This window comes from Chaetodon trifascialis, chromosome 11 (genome assembly GCF_039877785.1).
Source record: "Chaetodon trifascialis isolate fChaTrf1 chromosome 11, fChaTrf1.hap1, whole genome shotgun sequence".
Taxonomy (NCBI): domain Eukaryota; kingdom Metazoa; phylum Chordata; class Actinopteri; order Chaetodontiformes; family Chaetodontidae; genus Chaetodon; species Chaetodon trifascialis.
Genome location: NC_092066.1, coordinates 2474071 through 2493537, shown reverse-complemented (window position 1 = coordinate 2493537; position 19467 = coordinate 2474071). Strand labels below are relative to the sequence as shown.

General features: G+C 44.3%; 2 protein-coding genes across 5 annotated transcripts; both read left to right on the top strand.

Annotated features, from left to right (window-relative positions):
* Positions 1-8372: 8372 nt before the first annotated feature.
* LOC139338540 (tripartite motif-containing protein 16-like) lies at positions 8373-10835 on the top strand. The gene has a single exon (XM_070973672.1). It carries the CDS (start codon positions 8465-8467, stop codon positions 10157-10159), a length of 1695 nt encoding a protein of 564 aa, XP_070829773.1. The 5' UTR covers positions 8373-8464; the 3' UTR covers positions 10160-10835.
* A 2987-nt stretch (positions 10836-13822) lies between these two features.
* On the top strand, positions 13823-15744 carry LOC139338542 (tripartite motif-containing protein 16-like). Of its 4 annotated transcripts, none has more exons than XM_070973678.1 (2): positions 13823-14873; positions 15009-15744. In XM_070973678.1, the coding sequence occupies exons 1-2, from the start codon at positions 13928-13930 to the stop codon at positions 15617-15619; spliced, it is 1557 nt and encodes a 518-aa protein (XP_070829779.1). In that variant the 5' UTR covers positions 13823-13927; the 3' UTR covers positions 15620-15744. The 4 variants fall into 4 exon arrangements, with proteins under 4 accessions (XP_070829779.1, XP_070829778.1, XP_070829777.1 ...); XM_070973677.1 differs by having other exon boundaries at positions 13823-14995; positions 15050-15744; XM_070973676.1 differs by having other exon boundaries at positions 13823-15016; positions 15050-15744.
* The last annotated feature ends 3723 nt before the right edge of the window (positions 15745-19467 follow it).

Genomic DNA, 19467 nt, shown 5'->3' with positions numbered 1-19467 from the left:
AAGGTCAGCAATGTGCAAAGGGGTAAAACTGGTCACGGAACTAATTTCCTAAGTTACATTTTATTGCAGCTTCTTAACACCATGGAGGTCATCGTATAACTTGGTTTTGTTAAAGTTCAACGTTGCGTTACTGTTAGAAGAAGTTTTACGGAGGCAGTAAAGCTGAACCACAGGACCCTAAAAGCCATGTAATACCTTTTTATTGATTTGATTATAACCAGAAGCTTTTTGTGAGTCTGGTCAATGTCCAACTGTACACTGGGTACTGAGCTTGATCAAACATATCAAAATTAAGAAACTAGATAAATGAATCAATAATCGAATGACTAACCTGTCATGTGAGCCTCGCACGGACCTGGTTTGAACGCTGATGAGAACATCAGCTGGTGTTATTGAATGAAGCTCTGTGCAGTTCAGCTGTTTGGCCTGCAGAGGGCGCTAATCAATCTGAGTCAGAGGGTTTTACACACCTGAGACATGAAGTGTCTCACATCAGTGGTGGAAAGTAACAAGTGCAGAACTTAAGCTCACTTTTGAAATACTTTAACTTGAGTATTTTCATTATGTGCTTCTTTACTAGGGATTATTGTACTTTTATGCCACATCTACTTTGAAGAGCTGCACGGTGGCGCAGCAGGTGGTGCGCGTGCCTCACAGCAAGAAGGTCGCAGGTTCGATTCCCGGGTCGGGCCTCTCTGTGTGAAGTTTGCATGTTCTTCCTGTGCATGCATGGGTTCTCTCCGGGCACTCCGGCTTCCTCCCACAGACCAAAAACATGCTCATTAGGTTGATTGGTGACTCTAAATTGCCCCTAGGTGTGAGTGTGAGTGGTGTGTGTACGTGCCCTGCGATCGGCTGGCGACCGGCCTGCCTCTCGCCCGTTGACAGCCGAGATAGGCTCCGGCCCCCCCGCGACCCCGAAAGGGATAAGCGGCATAGAAAATGGATGGATGGATCTACTTTGAAGATCAAACACGATGTACGATATGAACATGAACTTCCCAATCAAAATGTAAAGAAGATAAACTTTGCTCCACTTCAACGTGATGCATCAAAACGCAGCTTACATGTGTATGTAAGCTCAATATGAATCCAATAATATAATAATACAACACTCTGCAAGGGGCCACTATGCAAACGATTATGTATAATCACATTTTATTCTTCATTCTCCAGACTTAAATAAACATTTAAATGCATGGCTTTTACTCGTGTTAGAGTATTTTTAAGTTGTGCAACTGCTGCTTTTTCTTCAGCAAAGGATATGAATACTTCCTCCACCACTGCAAAAAGTGTTGGTGCAAAAGCTCGTGCGATTTGATTATTAAACATGCAGCGTGGAAGGAAGGAAGGAAGGAAGGAAGGAAGGAAGGAAGGAAGGAAGGAAGGAAGGACGTGGATAACAAATTATTTCCGACATTCGTTTGTTACCAAAACACGCAAAACGCAACGGAAAAGTTAAGTGTAAAAATGTGTAAAAATGTCATGTATTTATCTTAAATACAGCACACATTAAGCAGCATTTCTGTAGCCGGCTGGATCATTTTCAACTCAAATTTACAGGCAGAGGACAAGACGACATGAAGACAGCAACAGCAGCAAAATATGCAATGAAATAGTCCTTGTCAAATAACGGCTGTATGATTGTCCTTTCAGACTCATGTTACTAAAACCAGACACCATGATTTGGCTCCTCTTATAGCAGAGAGGGGGCGCTGTCCTGGCACAGCAGCCACACCTGGCAGGTAAGAAGCCACAGAAAGAGCAAGATCACTTTTTGACCTTGAGCGTGGAGTAACATTAGCTCCACACTTCATATGCAGCGTGAGATCAGCTGGTTGTGCTGTGACAGGAAAGCCTCCTCTGCTGCTCGCTGTGTTGGTATGTTGCTGCTGTGTGTAAATGTACTTGATAGACGTGCCCTGTGGTACACTGACGGTTGTACTTATGTACTTTGGATTGTCTGCCAAATAAAAGATGTTGAGATGCCTAATCCTACTCCTTGTCTAACTGAGAGTGATTCACACAACATTTACTGATTAACTTAAATTACGGGGCAGGTTTCTCCGTCCAGAACACCTGTAGACTTAGGCCTCATTTTCATTCCTATTTTCATCATTTTTCTATCAGCTTGTCTTTCCTAAGATGTGTTGCTTTACATTGTTGATATAGCAAAAAGAAGCAGAATCATGTTTTGAGTTGAGTCTCCCTGTTATTTCAAATCGCCCACCCTTAACTTCAACCCAGGTGTTTTGCACACCATAGAGCCTATAGAACCGATGATGCAAAGTAATTTGAGAGGTTGCATGCAACTATTCCTTGATTGAGTCCAGGGCTACTGTCATGTGGAGTACCCATAACTAAATCATTTAATTTTCCTGGCGCTGGCACGTCTCCTGAGGAACTCGGTGTCCTGTCACACTGCTCTAGAGGTAACCGGTAGCATTACTCTCAAAACGTCAAGGATAAACCATCCCAGCTCTTACCTCCACTACAGGTAGCAAAACTCTTCCTGCAGGAGCCAGCAGTCCATTAGAGGGGGCACATAGTCCTGTCTTGTTACCCATGAAAAAGGTGAGACACATCAAGGAGCAACACTGACCCACAGTGTCAGAGCCCTCGGCAGCGTTGGTTATATTATCAGGTCTGCAATCGAATACCTCAAAGGGTACAGCCTGTACAACCAGTACATGCTTGTTGTAATAAGACACTACACATGACATGTTTGCCATTGCTGAAGCTGTTGCATTCATCCACCCTTTTAAAGCCAACGTGCTGCCCCGGCTCTTTCATTTTTTGTGGTTAGATCTTTCAAATGATGTCACCCATACTGCTAACAGTGGCACAAGTAGCATTGCTCGTCCAGTCGCCACCCTTCTTCTGTACTTAGCTCTCTTCTCCTTGGGCTCCGTTTTCTTCAGTCTCTGTGCGTCTCCCATGCTCAGGAGGTGCAAAACTGTTGTCACTTTCCTGTCAGCCTGTTTGTATCTAGAACTTGGCTTCAGTCGCTGTAGCATCGCAGCTCAGGTGAGTTTTGAAGAAGTCCTGGATCTTCTTCCACAGGTGGACTTCAGCTGCTGCATGAGACTTGGGCTCACCTCCCCACATGACTGGAAAGCCGATGAGTCCATGTACAGATGAGGTGCAGTGCGGTCCGTACGGTGGCTCCAGTAGGTGTCCACACACACTCTCAAACTTCTCCTTCCCATGATGCTTCAGTCTCTCCACCATCTCGTTTAAGTAACCTTTGCTGTCCCAGTTGAGGTCGTCCTCCGCAGCCACAAAGAGGAAACGTGCTTCGGCTTGTTCGATGGGGATCAGACTGCCCTTGCTCTCCTCTGCCAGGGGATTTTTAACACCATGCTTGATAATTCTAGCTCCTGACTCAGTGAGAATCACCTTGCTGGGGTCGAACAGTAAGGGTGAGAGGATTTGCTGGTTCTTATAGAACAGAGGGAGGCCCAGATTGGCATTGCAGCCATTGATCCAGACTACGGCCTCAACACCCGGCACAAAAGCAGCAAGTGAGAGCGCGATATCTCCTCCCTTTGATCGTGATATTACACCAACTCCTTTACTGCCCACCTGTGGAAAAACAAGAAAATTAAAGGTGATGAAATCTGAATAAACACACAGAGTTTAGTAACTGGTCTATGAAGGTGACTCAGCAAACAGTATAAAGACTGGATGAAATCAGAATCAGCTTTATTAACTTCGTATGTGTGAACATACAAGGTCTAAAGATTGCATTCAATGTACTTGCAGAGAAAAGAAAGACTGAGCTCAACAAGGACCAAACAGAGAAGAAAACTGAACAATAAGTTAAGAAGTGCAAAAATCTAAAGTAAACAATAAATAATATATACAATGAAGTCTACAATGTGCAGGGATTCAGTTGACAGTGACAGTGAGTGATGAATGTTTGTGAATAAGAACCAGAACACACTGGCTTTGCACCAAACATGGTAATTTTTAATTTCAGGCTTGCTGGAGACAGATAAGTCACAGTGTAGTTTGATCAGTTTGGAACTAAAGGATGGAATACAGATACTCTTGAAATTTCTGGTGAACCAAACATCAAATAGCCACAAGCATGCAAAGATCCAGGAAGTGCATAACATCAAATTTCAGTCTCTTTTAGTGTTTGGTGTAGCACACACCAAGCAGTCACAGGCAAACAAAGATGCAGGGCAAGACTCCTGGTTGGAGACAGAAGGCTGGGATATTTACTGGGAACACGAGAACAGACGTGGTCAAAGGCAGGCAGGTTCAGCAATGACAGTCAGTCCAATAGTAACAGAGTCTCGCATGGAAACAAAGAACAGGCGCACAAAGGTGCAGGTGGCCGTGGCTGGCAAGGGAGCAAGAGTGGAAAAGCACTGACTGAGCAAGTGAGCAGATGAGGGAAAATGGCAGCAGGTAAGAGACTCAATATACCGTGACAGTGATTGGTTGTTTAATTTCGTCAGTAGGTCAACTCTTCATACTGGAAAGCTTTTTGAGCGACCCCTGAAATACCATTCACCCTAAAGGAAGCTGTTACAGGATTGTTTTTAGCTTCAGGATGTGTAGTGAATATGGTCCCTGGTATTGTGAATGCTGGGTCACTGTGACACCTTCCTGGGACACTAAAAGGCAATCAAGCCATTGTTAATCGGTTGCATCTGTCCTGTTCCTGCTACGACAAGTCAAAGTGTCTGCTTTGAAAAAGGCCTACTATGGCACTGAAATCTGAGTGGATATTGCCACAGTGTCCTAATAAATAAACATTGTTATACATTCATAATGTACATTTTGAAAGACAGCTGGTCCAGCTATCAGAAAACTGTCATCTTTTTAACACAATTAATAATATTCTCAATACCCCCCCCCATCTGCTTCCCTTGTTGTGTCCCTGGAAATCTGTGAAAACTTCCTCCACTTTTTTAATGATAAGGTCATGACCTTACCCCCTTCCTATGACCCCTCCGTCACTGTCACTTCCTCTGCTGTCTTTAAGCAGTTTGGGCCTCTACCTGTCCCACTCATGTTGTTCCCTCTCACTTTTTCAAGGACGTCTGTGAGACTATTGGACCTTGTATCCAATCAATTCTGTTGAACCACTGATCAAACAACCTAACCTGCACACCTCCGTCCTCTCAAACTTTAGGCCCATTTCTAAAATTCCTTTTTTATCAAAAATTCTGGAAAAAGTTGTGCTCTGTCGACTGCAGTTCTTTTTAAACTCACATGATGTTCTTCAGTTGCTCCAGTCTGGTTTTAAAGCATTTCACAGCACTGAATGTGCACTTTTAAGGGTTTTTAATGATCTTTTATTAGCCATTGATTCAGGGCATTCTGCTATTCTTATGCTTTTAGACCTCTCAGCTGCCTTTGATACAGCGGATCACAGTATCCCCATAAATCGCCTGGAGCACCATGTGGGAGCAGCTCTGGAGTGGTTCAGGTCTTATTTGACTGACAGAAGTTTTTCTGTCTGATTGTGTGTCGTCCTCAGCGCCTTTACGTTGTGGAGTCCATTCTCAGGCCTATCCTCTTTTCCCTTTATATGCTCCCCCTGGGGTCCATTCTAAGAAAGCATGACATAGCTTTCCATTTTTATGCAGACGACACACAAATTTATCTGCCCCTGAAACAAAATGGCTCCTTACAGCCACTATTGGACTGTCTGAAGGACATTAAAGCATGGATGGCCTTGAATTTTTTTAAATCCAATGAAAATAAAACAGAAGTTCTGTTTTTTGGACCGAGTATGGACCTGAGCTCACTGAGTCCATACATAAAATCCACTGTAAAAAAATCTTGGGGTGATTATGGACAGTGATTTTAAATTGAGTGGTGAAATCCAGCTTCTTCCAGCTAAGGCTTTGATCTAAGGTCAAATCCTGCCTGTCTTTTAATGATTTTGAAAGAGTCATCCATGCTTCTATTTCATCCCGTCTTGACTACTGTAATGCTCTTTATGTTGGTGTTAGCCAGAGTTAGCAAGAGCACATTTCCTCTGTGCTGGCTTACCTTCACTGGCTCCCCGTACGTTTTAGGATCAATTTTAAAATTTTAACCTTTGCTTTTAAATCTTTACATTGGCTAGCTCCAAGTTACTTGGCTGAGCTTTCAGTGACACATGAGCCAGTACAAGCTCTTAGGTCTGCCAATCAATCGCTTTTACTTGTACCCAGAGAAAGGTTAAAACCTAGAGGAGATCGGGTCTTTTCTGTTGTAGCCCCAAAACTCTGGAACCAGCTGCCTCTGCCTGTCAGATTATCCCCTCACTGCCTGTTTTTAAATCACGTCTTAAAACACATTTTTATTCTTTGGCTTTTAACTCAGTGTGAGAGTTTTATTTCTGTCTGTTTCTTGCATGTTATTTTTATGTTGCTTTAATATTATGCTGCTTTTCTGTTGAAAATTGTCCAGCACTTTGGTCAACGGCTGTTGTTTTAAATGTGCTTTATAAATACATTTAATTGTTTTGATGATTTGACATTACTACCTTGTCTTGGCAGCTGCATCTCTGGAGTGCAAAGTTTAGTAAGAAGTCCTTGTTGATTTTGCAGCTTAGCTAGCAAAGCATCTGACTCCTTCGCGCGCTCTTGATCAGACAACTTCTTGTACTCCTTGTGTTTGGTCACGTAGTGGCGATTCAAGTTGTAATCCTTGAACACAGCGACCTGTGGACCACAAACTGGGCTCACGGCTTTACCTTTGACTTCTGTACATAAATATTTTGCAGTCCACGTCTTGTTGAAAACACGGCATTCGGTATCAACTTTTCTTTTGAGCTGACACTTTGAGGGCAGCATCACTTATAGCTGTTTACCACGCATGTGCGTCCTTACATAAATTTTAAAAAAGAAAAAGAAACACTTTTCAAAATAAAAGCTACACGTTATATTGCGTATACTTATTAGCATACTTATTAATTTATGTTCTAATTTACGATTGACCTCATGCAGACGGGACAGGGATGTCCTAAGGGCTGGATGTGGCCCGCGGGCCGTAATATGTCCAGTTCAGATCTATACAGTGGGGCAACTATGCTAGTCCTCTCTCACATTGTCAGATGCTCCGTGTCAACGCAACAGCCCGTACCTCAAGCACGTGTACAACATTAGCAAGCATGGTAACCGGTAGTAGCCTACTCAGCTACAGTTAGCTTTCAAAACACAGTACATAAACACAGCCTGTAGTGGTTCAACACCTTCGTCACAAAAGGGTTAGGCTACTACTAAGTTTACGTTATCTCATTTTTACCTTAAATAGCCAGTGGCAAGTCGCCACGCTAGAAAAGGTAAAATGCGCACATGCTGCTGTGTTGGGAGGGCAGACGACTCCCTACTTCACCTCGCTACTCCCTCTCCTCTCACCTTGTCTCACCCCCTGGCCAATCATGTTTAAAGAAACATGATGTCTCTCTACACTGACCCCTTACAGGCAGGTAACAACACAACATATACTAAGAAAACATGATAGTGTGTCATGCCTCGTGTTGAGGGATGTACGTTTCAGACCAACTATAGCCAGACTATATTCTTAAAGTGACATATTTTTTAACTCTTAATATCAACTCTGGGATTTACTTGATATGAACTCTAGGATTTATCCCGGGATTACACAGGTGAAATGCTCGATGTCTCCATGGGTAATATCTCTTCGTGCTCACAAAACTGATCTGCTCCAGAAGCTGGACTCGTTCTTTGAGTCCACGTGTCTCGTCCATGGTCTCTTGGAGCTCACTGATCTGATGTTGGATGCCCATCCAGCATCCCTCCATCCATCACCATCTAAATTCCTCCATATCCTGCTTCTTGGTGAAGCTGGGGTCCAACAGTTCTCTTCTACATGTGGACAACTCATAGTCCTCCAGATGTCCAGGGATTCTACAGATCCAGTTTGGACAGGGACTTTGTGGTTCATCGTGATGTCTGGATGTGCCATGGTTGAATAATGTCACATGGTCACACTAGGGCTGCTGGGAAATGGAGTTCTTCAAACAGTTGAACAGTTTTCATTGACAACATGTTTTTTGACTGATGCACTAAGATTTCTAATGAAACTGCAGGGAGGAATACATGAAGGTTAGTGGTGTTAAACTGCTGTTACTCGTAAGAAATTCATCTTTCAAAAGGAAATAAAGACATTTATTTTTGGAGAATGGTACTAACACGCTGATTTTATGCACTATCTCTCTCAAACGGCTCCTCTTCCTGAATGCATCAGAGCTTGATAACCCCTCCCTCTTCCTCCTGCTCTCAAACACAGCAGCTCCACTCTGTCCACATACTTCCTGGTTCCCTCCCCTTCAGATCTACACTTTGAAGATGGGTGTAAGCAGCATGTGGTGAAGTGCAGGAGCTGACAGGCCTCATTCACTGCAGAGACACATGCTGTTTAGATCAGAGCTCAAACTGCTTTCACTTCTGAGGAAGTGAAACTCAGACAGTCGTTGACACTGAGAGGTGAAATGGCGCAGAAAGGAGTTCAGCTGGACCGGGAAACCTTCTCTTGTTCCATCTGTCTGGATCTACTGAAGGATCCAGTGACTATTCCCTGTGGACACAGCTACTGCATGAAGTGTATGAAATGCCACTGGGATGGAGAAGATGAGAGGAAAATCCCCAGCTGCCCTCAGTGTAGGCAGACCTTCACACTGAGGCCTGTCCTGGTGAAGAACACCATGTTAGCAGCTTTAGTGGAGGAGCTGAAGAAGACTGGACTCCAAGCTGCTCCTGCTGATCACTGCTATGCTGGACCTGAAGATGTGGCCTGTGATTTCTGCACTGGGAGGAAACTGAAAGCCTTCAAGTCCTGTCTGGTCTGTGTGGCCTCTTACTGTGAGAAACACCTCAGGCGTCATTATGAAGTAGCTCCATTAAAGAAACACAAGCTGGTGGAGCCCTCCAACAAGCTCCAGGAGAACATCTGCTCTCGTCACAATGAGGTGATGAAGATGTTCTGCCGCACTGATCAGCAGTGTATCTGTTATCTCTGCTCTGTGGATGAACATAAAGGCCACGACACAGTCTCAGCTGCAGCAGAAAGGACTGAGAGGCAGAGAGAGCTGGAGGTGAGTCGACAAGACATCCAGCAGAGAATCCAGGACAGACAGAAAGACGTGAAGGTGCTTCAGCAGGAGGTGGAGGCTATCAATCGCTCTGCTGATAAAGCAGTGGAGGACAGCCAGAAGATCTTCAGCCAGCTGATCTGTCTCATGGAGGAAAGAAGCTCTGAAGTGAAGCGGCAGGTCAGATCCCAGCAGGAAGCTGAAGTGAGTCGAGTCAAAGAGCTTCAGGAGAAGCTGGAGCAGGAGATCACTGAGCTGAAGAGGAAAGATGCTGAGCTGAAGCAGCTCTCACACACAGAGGATCACAACCAGTTTCTACACAACTGCCCCTCACTGTCACCACTCAGTGGACCTACAGACTCGTCCAGCATCCATATCCGTCCTCTGAGGTCCTTTGAGGACATGACAGCTGCTGTGTCAGCAGTCAGAGACAAACTACAGGATGTTCTGAGGGACAAATGGACAAACGTCTCACTGACAGTGACTGAAGTGGATGTTTTACTGTCAGCAGCACCACCAGAGCCCAAGACCAGAGCTGGATTCTTAAAATATTCACGTGAAATCACACTGGATCCAAACACAGCATACACACAGCTGTTATTATCTGAGGGGAACAGAAAAGCAACATTAATGAGGAAACGACAGTCTTATTCTGATCATCCAGACAGATTCACTAAACTGTGTCAGGTCCTGAGCAGAGAGAGTCTGACTGGACGTTGTTACTGGGAGGTGGAGTGGAGAGGGGACGGAGTTTGTCTTGCAGTCGCATACAAGAATATCAGCAGAGGAGAGAGCTGGAAGGAATCTGTATTTGGATCCAATGACAAATCTTGGGCGTTAGATTGTTACAACAACAGTTATAAGTTTTTGTACAACGATGTGCAAACTCCCGTCTCAGGTCCTCTGTCCTCCAGAGTTGGAGTGTACCTGGATCACAGTGCAGGTATTCTGTCCTTCTACAGCGTCTCTGAAACCATGACTCTCCTCCACAGAGTCCAGACCACGTTCACTCAGCCTCTCTATGCTGGACTTTGGTTTGTGTTTGATGGAGACTCTGCTGAGTTCTGTAAACTCCAACAGTCAGAAGTCGTTTAAGGGACAGCAGGTTAAACTCTGTGTTTTCATTCTCAAACTTATTTTGTCTTCATGTTTGTTGCTGAGAGCTGATTGTTGTGGCATTTCTTCACTGCGCAGAGATCACCTGTCAATCAAAGAGTGAGGGCGGGACTTTGAGCTCTTCTCATTGGTTGTTCTGTAACTGTCTGAGTGTCTTCAGGTGGAGCTCCTTCCTGTGTCTGTTCAGCCATGGAGGCCATCACTGCTCAGGATGATTGTTGTTGACCTGAACTGACTTTTCTCTGCATGAAAATAGAAACTTCTCTGTGCTCTACATGTTTGCTGAATATTTGCATTGATTTATTTGGATGTTGTTGTTTCTCCTCCACTGCACGAGTCTTCAGAGAGACAGCAGCAGACCGTCCTCCATCGGAGACATTTTGTTGAGCACTTTGTACATTTGATCAGAAATCTATGATCACATTGACGTTTGTTTGTTTGGCAAGTCGACGCACAAACGAGGCTCAACCAGCTTCAATAAAACTGTAATTATCTTGATGGTAATCAATGAGGAGATCAATCATTATTTTCTTTGACATAGCTGATTCAAACTAATTGATTGTGTGTCTGATTGAATGTTTGCATCAAATCAGTGAAGAGACTTTACTGATGGGATGTGTGAACAAAGTGACGGTTTCCATCAGGAATAAACAAAGTGAACAAAGTGTTTTCTTCTCGTCTTCATTCTTCACACAAAGCTGATGGAGAACGTGTGAAACTGATCTGAGAGTTTAACGGAGGCAGATTTCCTGCTGAAACACCTCAGAGCTCAGCGTCCATGTCTCCAGCATCTGTCCGTCCGTCTCTGACCTTTCACCTGTCCTCACTGCAGCAGCTTCGTCTCACAGAAACCAGCAGAGTTTTCATCACTTGTTGCTTTTGACAACCGACATTTTGTTTGTGCACAAAGTCAATAAAGAGGATTTATTACACAGAGCTAAAACACTGAAGAGACGGTCGAATGAGTTTGGTGAAGTTTGGTGTGAAGGTTTGTTGAGTCCTGACACATGAGACAACAGATGTTTGTCGTTGTGGACTTGAGCTGTTTCCTTTCTCGTCTTGATCTCGATGAAGATGAAGCTTCAGGATGAAGCTGTCGTGCAGCTTCAGGGTTTGGCTCTGTCACCTCGCAGCCACACCGTCCTGGGCTGTAAAGTCTGAATCCAGACTGGAGTCAAACTTGACCTGATTCATGTCTCCAGGCGCTAATCTGTCCGTCCACAAAGAGTCCTGCTGTGATGAAGAGGGCTTCTCGTTTCTCCTCAGCTGCCGTTGATTCATCGCACCGTCACAGGTGACGTTACTCCACCTGTTCCAGCTCAGAGGCATCGAGCGTCAGAGACAAAGAGACATTTCTGACTTTGTGTCCTGTCAGTCAGCTTGGACCTGTTTCAGACACAGTGTGCTGTGTTACTGCAGCTTCACTTTCTACGCTGAGGACAAAGACAGCGCTGTGGGTCGTCGCTCCACGCGTTCATCAGACACTGAGGCGGCTCGTTCACCAAAAGACTTCGTCTCAGCGTCAAGTCTGAGCGGCTGGAAGAGCTGCTTTTCTGACAGGAAGTGAAGCTGCAGGAGGAAAACTGAGTCCACTTGTCTCAGTGTTTCTCACTCCAACTGAGTGTGTTGAGTCTCATGACGCTGGATCCTCAAAACTTCCTGGAATTTCATCTCAAAACGGAGAAAATGAACTTTATTCACACCTCAGAAACAGTCTTTTGGTGTGCGTGTGGGTCCATCAGCATGAAGTCACAAAAACATTTCGATTTGATCAGTTTATTGATTGAACTCTTTGCGCTGAATCTCACTTTTTTATTTCTCAGCTTCATTTCTTTCAGTGTTTGAACATAAAACCAGTTTTGAGGCAGATCATAATTTCTGTCTTCAGACGTCGCTCCAGTGAAACTTGTTGTTCGCGTGTTTGTTCACTTTGAACAAATGGCCACTAGATGTCGCCAGAAGTGACGTTATTTGTTGCTGAACTTGATGAGCTTCTGTTTCCGTCTGTAAACTTTCATTTCAAACGTGTGGCATGGCTTCATGTGACAGAAGTAAACTGCAAATGTTCTCAGCAGGCAGCGCTGAAGACCCCACTGAGCTGTGGGGATTTCTGGGGAAGCCTCATTTCATCGAGCTCGTCGAGCTTGAAGCGGAAGCGTCTCTGCGACTGTGTCAGGCGTCCACATGAGTCACGTGTCTCCAGGATATTGTGTCCAGTGGGAAGACAGACAGGATGTGGCCCTCAGCTCAATCAATCAGTCAGACTTTACTCACTTTTCATCCACAGCAAAGTAACACAAAGAGCTTCACATGATAAAAACACACACAAAAAGAAAACAAAGACCCCCCCAGACCCCCAGCAGCAGGTCAGCAGCAGCTGTCTGAGCTTCAGTCAGAGCTGTGTTAAACACTCTGAGGGTCGCAGGTGTGAACAGCAGCTTCCTGTGTTTTCATGCGGACGCCGACACTCTGAAGCTGGTCCTGACGGTCTGCTGCAGCTCTGTGACTGAATGTGAGGCAGCGCATCGAGCAGTCAGTGTCTGCTTCTTTCTAACCGTGTCTGACTTTCTTTGCTGTAAATCAACTATCAAACTATTTGAAACACAGTCTCATGTGTGACTGTCGCCGCAGTTTCTCAGAAGCAAAGCATTCTGGGTCGTTGCTCCACGTTAACATTCGACCCAGAGAGAGCTCAGTCCATGTAGACGTTTCAGTTTAAAGTCTGAGCAGGTGAACTGTCACATCATCATCTTCATCATCTTCATCATCATCATTACCATCCTCATCATCATCACATCATCATCATCACATCATCATCATCATCATCATCATCATCATCATCATCATCATCATCATCATCATCACCATCTCTATCATCATCATCATCATCATCATCATCATCATCATCACCATCATGAACATCTTCATCATCATTATCATCACCACCACCACCTTCTTCCTCAGTGCTGATGAAGCAGCGTCCTCTGTGGACATGCTGCCATCTTGTGGCTCTTCTCTCTCATCAGGACCAACTGAGGCTGAATTTAGACGTTTGTGAGGGTCAAAGGTCATTTTAAAGACGCTTCTTTTCCTCCTGCATCGTTCAGCTTCCACAGAAAGTTCAACTGAAGAAAACTGATATTTAGGATGTTTGCAAACAGCCAGTTTTTACTCCAACAACTTGTCCTTCAGTCCAACTAGATGAAGTCAATTGTGGACACGTGTGAAGACAAACACAAGCCGTCATGAGACAGAGCTGCAGGGACGGACATTTAGAAGATCTGATTTGATTTGGGGAGAAAATCATGAGCTGTTGGCAAAAAGCAGAATAAAATCAGTGAGACAAACTCAGTGAGCGTCTCCAAACCCTCTGATTCTAATAAGAGTTTACCTCCTAAAAACTGAAGCGAGCAGTGGTTTTAAATGAGAAATGAGCTCTGTTGTAAACACGTGTTAAACACACAGTATCTCTCTCAAACGGCTCCTCTTCCTGAATGCATCAGAGCTTGATAACCCCTCCCTCTTCCTCCTGCTCTCAAACACAACAGATCCACTCTGTCCACATACTTCCTGGTTCCCTCCCCTTCAGATCTACACTTTGAAGATGGGTGTAAGCAACATGTGATGAAGTGCAGGAGCTGACAGGCCTCATTCACTGCAGAGACACATGCTGTTTAGATCAGAGCTCAAACTGCTTTCACTTCTGAGAAAGTGAAACTCAGACAGTCGTTGACACTGAGAGGTGAAATGGCGCAGAAAGGAGTTCAGCTGGACCGGGAAGCAATTTCATGTTCCATCTGTCTGGATCTACTGAAGGATCCGGTGACTATTCCCTGTGGACACAGCTACTGCATGAAGTGTATTAAAAGCTTCTGGGATGAAGAGGACGAGAGGAAAATCCCCAGCTGCCCTCAGTGTAGACAGACCTTCACACCGAGGCCTGTCCTGGTGAAGAACACCATGTTAGCAGCTTTAGTGGAGGAGCTGAAGAAGACTGGACTCCAAGCTGCTCCTGCTGATCACTGCTATGCTGGACCTGAAGATGTGGCCTGTGATTTCTGCACTGGGAGGAAACTGAAAGCCCTCAAGTCCTGTCTGGTCTGTGTGGCCTCTTACTGTGAGAAACACCTCCAGCCTCATTATGACGCAGTTCCATTAAAGAAACACAAGCTGGTGGAGCCCTCCAAGAAGCTCCAGGAGAACATCTGCTCTCGTCACGATGAGGTGATGAAGATGTTCTGCCGCACTGATCAGCAGTGTATCTGTTATCTCTGCTCTGTGGATGAACATAAAGGCCACGACACAGTCTCAGCTGCAGCAGAAAGGACTGAGAGGCAGAGAGAGCTGGAGGTGAGTCGACAAGACATCCAGCAGAGAATCCAGGACAGACAGAAAGACGTGAAGGTGCTTCGGCAGGAGGTGGAGGCCATCAATCGCTCTGCTGATAAAGCAGTGGAGGACAGCCAGAAGACCTTCAGCCAGCTGATCCGTCTCATGGAGGAAAGAAGCTCTGAAGTGAAGCGGCAGGTCAGATCCCAGCAGGAAGCTGAAGTGAGTCGAGTCAAAGAGCTTCAGGAGCAGCTGGAGCAGGAGATCACTGAGCTGAAGAGGAAAGATGCTGAGCTGAAGCAGCTCTCACACACAGAGGATCACACCCAGTTTCTACACAACTGCCCCTCACTGTCACCACTCAGTGGACCTGCAGACTCGTCCAGCATCCATATCCGTCCTCTGAGGTACTTTGAGGACGTGACAGCTGCTGTGTCAGCAGTCAGAGACAAACTGCAGGACATTCTGAGGGACAAATGGACAAACGTCTCACTGACAGTGACTGAAGTGGATGTTTTACTGTCAGCAGCACCACCAGAGCCCAAGACCAGAGCTGGATTCTTAAAATATTCACGTGAAATCACACTGGATCCAAACACAGCATACACACAGCTGTTATTATCTGAGGGGAACAGAAAAGCAACATTAATGAGGGAACGACAGTCTTATTCTGATCATCCAGACAGATTCACTGATTGGTTGCAGGTCCTGAGCAGAGAGAGTCTGACTGGACGTTGTTACTGGGAGGTGGAGTGGAGAGGGGATGGAGTTTGTCTTGCAGTCGCATACAAGAATATCAGCAGAGCAGGCTGGTCGAAGGAATGTGGATTTGGACAAAATAACAAATCTTGGGCATTAGATTGTTACAACAACATTTATAACTTTAGATACAACAAAGTGCAAACTCCCGTCTCAGGTCCTCGGTCCTCCAGAGTTGGAGTGTACCTGGATCACAGAGCAGGTGTTCTGTCCTTCTACAGCGTCTCTGAAACCATGACTCTCCTCCACAGAGTCCAGACCACGTTCACTCAGCCTCTCTATGCTGGACTTTGGTTTTCTTTTGGAGCCTCTGCTGAGTTCTGTAAACTCCAACAGTCAGAAGTCGTTTAAGGGACAGCAGGTTAAACTCTGTGTTTTCATTCTCAAACTTATTTTGTCTTCATGTTTGTTGCTGAGAGCTGATTGTTGTGGCATTTCTTCACTGCACAGAGATCAACTGTCAATCAAAGAGTGTGGGCGGGACTTTGAGCTCTTCTCATTGGCTGTTCTCTAACTGACTTTTCTCTGCATGAAAACACTTTGTGATTGTCAGACATCATCATCACCGCTGTTAAACATCTCAAAGTCAAAAGGAAGGATCCTTTCGAGGAAAACAGCTGAATTTATTCATTTTCCTGGTTGTAGTTTGGTTGATGGCTCATTAGTGGTGTTCATTGTAGGTCCTCCTCCAGTTTAATCAAACGAGTGTTTAAAATCTTTGAACAGTTCGAATGTATTTTCTACTAATTCTAGTTTGTTCTCCCAGATGTTTGTTCTCATATTGATGCTGTTGAGTGAAGAGTTGTGGTGACGCTGATCAATAAAACAAATCCTTTACTGATCTGATGAGAAATGGACATAAAGCGTGATTCCTCTTGGTTACAGACAGACAGTATTCACTAACATGTTGCCGTCAGGATGAGTTGTAGGCACCTCAGTGACCCTCTGACCTTTCAGCGCCGTCGTTCGCTCCAAACTTCAGTCTGTCACATATTTCACTTCGTTACCAAACAGCTGCAGAACAAAGGACATGCAGACGTTCTGCCAGCTCTCTGTGTTTTGTTTTAATTAGCAAACGTTAGCATGTTGCAAAGTGCTCTTTACTGCCATAGCGCGCGTGGTTTGTCCCAGCGGAGTTGCCGTATCTAGCAGTCCAAGATGGCGGCACCCCCCCCCCCCCACTTTATTATCAGTTCACAAGATACAGAGTTAGTGCAACTGATAAAAATTACATTAACAATTGAAAGAAAATAGAAGAAACAGAAAATAAATACATAAAGAGAGATTAAGGTTTGAGAAACAAATAAACAAACAAATAAATCAATAGATAGATAATAATAATGATAGTAGTAATAAGTAAATAAAATACGCCAGGGGACTCAAGCAAAGAAGTTAAATTGGATTAAAGATATTGAAGTGGGAGCAGAGATTCAAAGCTTTGATAGCTTTCTTGTTTTTAGCAGAGGACATTGATTTGAAATATAACTGCAGTTCTTTCATAAAAACACTAAAAAGGGGCTTCACTTTGGCAAATTTACACTTGTGGATGTAAAATTAAAATGAGGTTAATTTAAAAGTATTTTTCATCAGGAGTGTCATTTTTTACAAAACCAAAAAGGACATTTTGCAAGAGGAGCTTAAAGCCACTGCAGATATTATCTCAAATAAATCTACAAATATCTTGCCACAGTTTATATTTACATTTCCAGAACAGATGGATAACAGCTTCACAAAAAGCACAATTTACATCTAGATCATTAAATTTAAAGTGGATAAAGAAAGATTTAACCGGGTAACAATGATGAATAAGTTTAAATGAAACTTCTTTGACCTTATTAAGCACAAAAAATTTGGGGGGCAGAGACCAGATTTTTTCCCAACATAAATTATTCACACGACTTTTCCAGTAAGATAAACCAGGAGAAGGGGCTGCAGCAGGTGGCGCAGCAGGTAGTGCACGTGCCCCACAGCAAGAAGGTTGCCGGTTCGATCCCCGGCTCAGGCGGGGCCTTTCTGTGTGAAGTTTGCATGTTCTTCCCGTGCATGCGTGGGTTCTCTCCGGCTTCCTCCCACAGACCAAAAACATGCTCATTGGGTTAATTGGTGACTCTAAATTGTCCGTAGGTGTGAATGTGAATGTTTGTTTGTCCTTTCATGTGGCCCTGCAATCGGCTGGCGACCGGTTCAGGGTGTACCCCGCCTCTCGCCCATTGTAGCTGGGATAGGCTCCAGCCCCCCACAACCCCGAAAGGGATAGGCGGTATAGATAATGGATGGATAAACCAGGAGAAACAGAGACAGTATTACTTTGGAAAAGAGCACAGATTTTACGATTACTCTTACAGCTACATGGGCCGAAGCACACCTTACCAACTGCTGACACAGTTCCATCAGTAAAAGAAATATCAGGTAGAGAAACAGACATATTGAATAACATGAGCACACCAGATGGAATAGCATCAAAGACTGTGGCAACTGTTCAGGAGTTATTGGTATTCCACAGCGTTGAAGAAACTCCTGATGAGAAAATAAAGTACCATCATTGTTGAATAGTTGTCTTTCTCGAATAATATTATTTCTAAACCATCGCCCAAACAATGGATCTGTTCTTGTAAAGTATATCTTTGTTATTCCATACAGAGTTACGATGTGCTGAAAAATTGTGTTTCTATATCATTGACCATGCAAGCAAAGCTGGTTTGTGGAAGTTGGAGAGGTGAATAGGAATTTTCTCTATATTATAGTTGCACACTAAAAGGAATTTTAGACCACCAATTTTAGAAAAATATAATTGGAGATACAATTCCATGTTGAGTCAGCTTCTCTCAGAAAATGTTTGATCCAATTGATCTTAAAGGTTCAAAGAATCAGAGTCCAAAAAATTAAGCCCCATTCTCACATGTGTTTATAACAACAGATTTTTTTATGTAAAGGAAAGCTGCTCTATCACTGCGAAGCTTCTGCGTAAATGACGTCACAGGCGGCACGTCATACGCTAAAATTATCTTTCAAGTTTCCGAGTTGTTGTTGTTGTTGTTGTTTACTCCCAGGAACTCGTTTTTCAGTTTATTTCGACACATGAAGGCGCCGTCAACAAACAGCAAAGTGAATAACTAATAACTGAAACATCACCCTTACTTCTCAGCTGTCTAGTTGCGCATGCGCAGTAGTGATCGTGCAGGAACTGGTCCTGACGCGCGTGTTCTCTGTGCACGAGCAGGAAGATTCCAACAAAGCTTTAACTGTTGTTCGTTTCCGGTCCTGTAAACGGTGAACTCTATTTGAACCTTGAACCCGTGTTACAAGAAGAAAGGAAGGAGATTAAGAAGGAACGTGAAGCTCTGAGAACATTTTCTATTCTCTCTAGTGATTGTTTCTGTTTACTGCGCATTAGTTTCGACCACGTCTAAATTAAGCTCTACAATCGGTTAAAAACATATAAAAATATGAAAATCTAGCCGCACATGCAGCCAGGTAGAGGAAGTCATCACACAGGTGTGACAGTGTCAGGTCAGGACTGAAGCTCTGACATGCAATTAAAGCTTCGCCGGCGCCCCCTAGTGGCGGGATGGAGACATGGACGTGAGAGCGCACCGTGCACTTCGATTTTAAGTCCGAAAAGTCAGATTTCTTGGGAACTGAAAGAGAAGTTATACAGCAGCCACAGAGCTCCAGACACACTGACTATCCCAGCTGGATTTGTTTTGTAGTTTGACACTAAACTACAGGCAGAACTCCTGGTTCTTCACCAGGATGCCATCATCATCTTCATTTACCATTTTCTTCACTCTCCTGGGAGTCAGGATGGACAGTTTCGCCTGTGAAGGTGGTGCTACAGTCAAGCTCTATACAATAACAGGAAAGAGGTTCCAGCTGTGGTGCAACTTTGTTCACGCTGAAGAGGTGAGGCAAATCAGTGATGGCTGTCGCTAACAGGAAGTGCAGTTCTGTAAAGGAACGTATGCAAGGTGATTGTTCTAAATGAAAGGAGGTAAGACAGGAGAAATCAAAGAAAACAGTACATTTCAAACACAATGCTGTGAGTAATTAAGGGAAGGATTAAGTGACGTCATTGTGCTTCATCGTACGCCAGCCTCCTCTTCTTACTGCCCATACTGAGATTTACACCTGCACCTTGTTGGTCACTCAGGACACACACAAAACCGCTCATAGAAAGCCCAAAAAATACAGACAGTGGC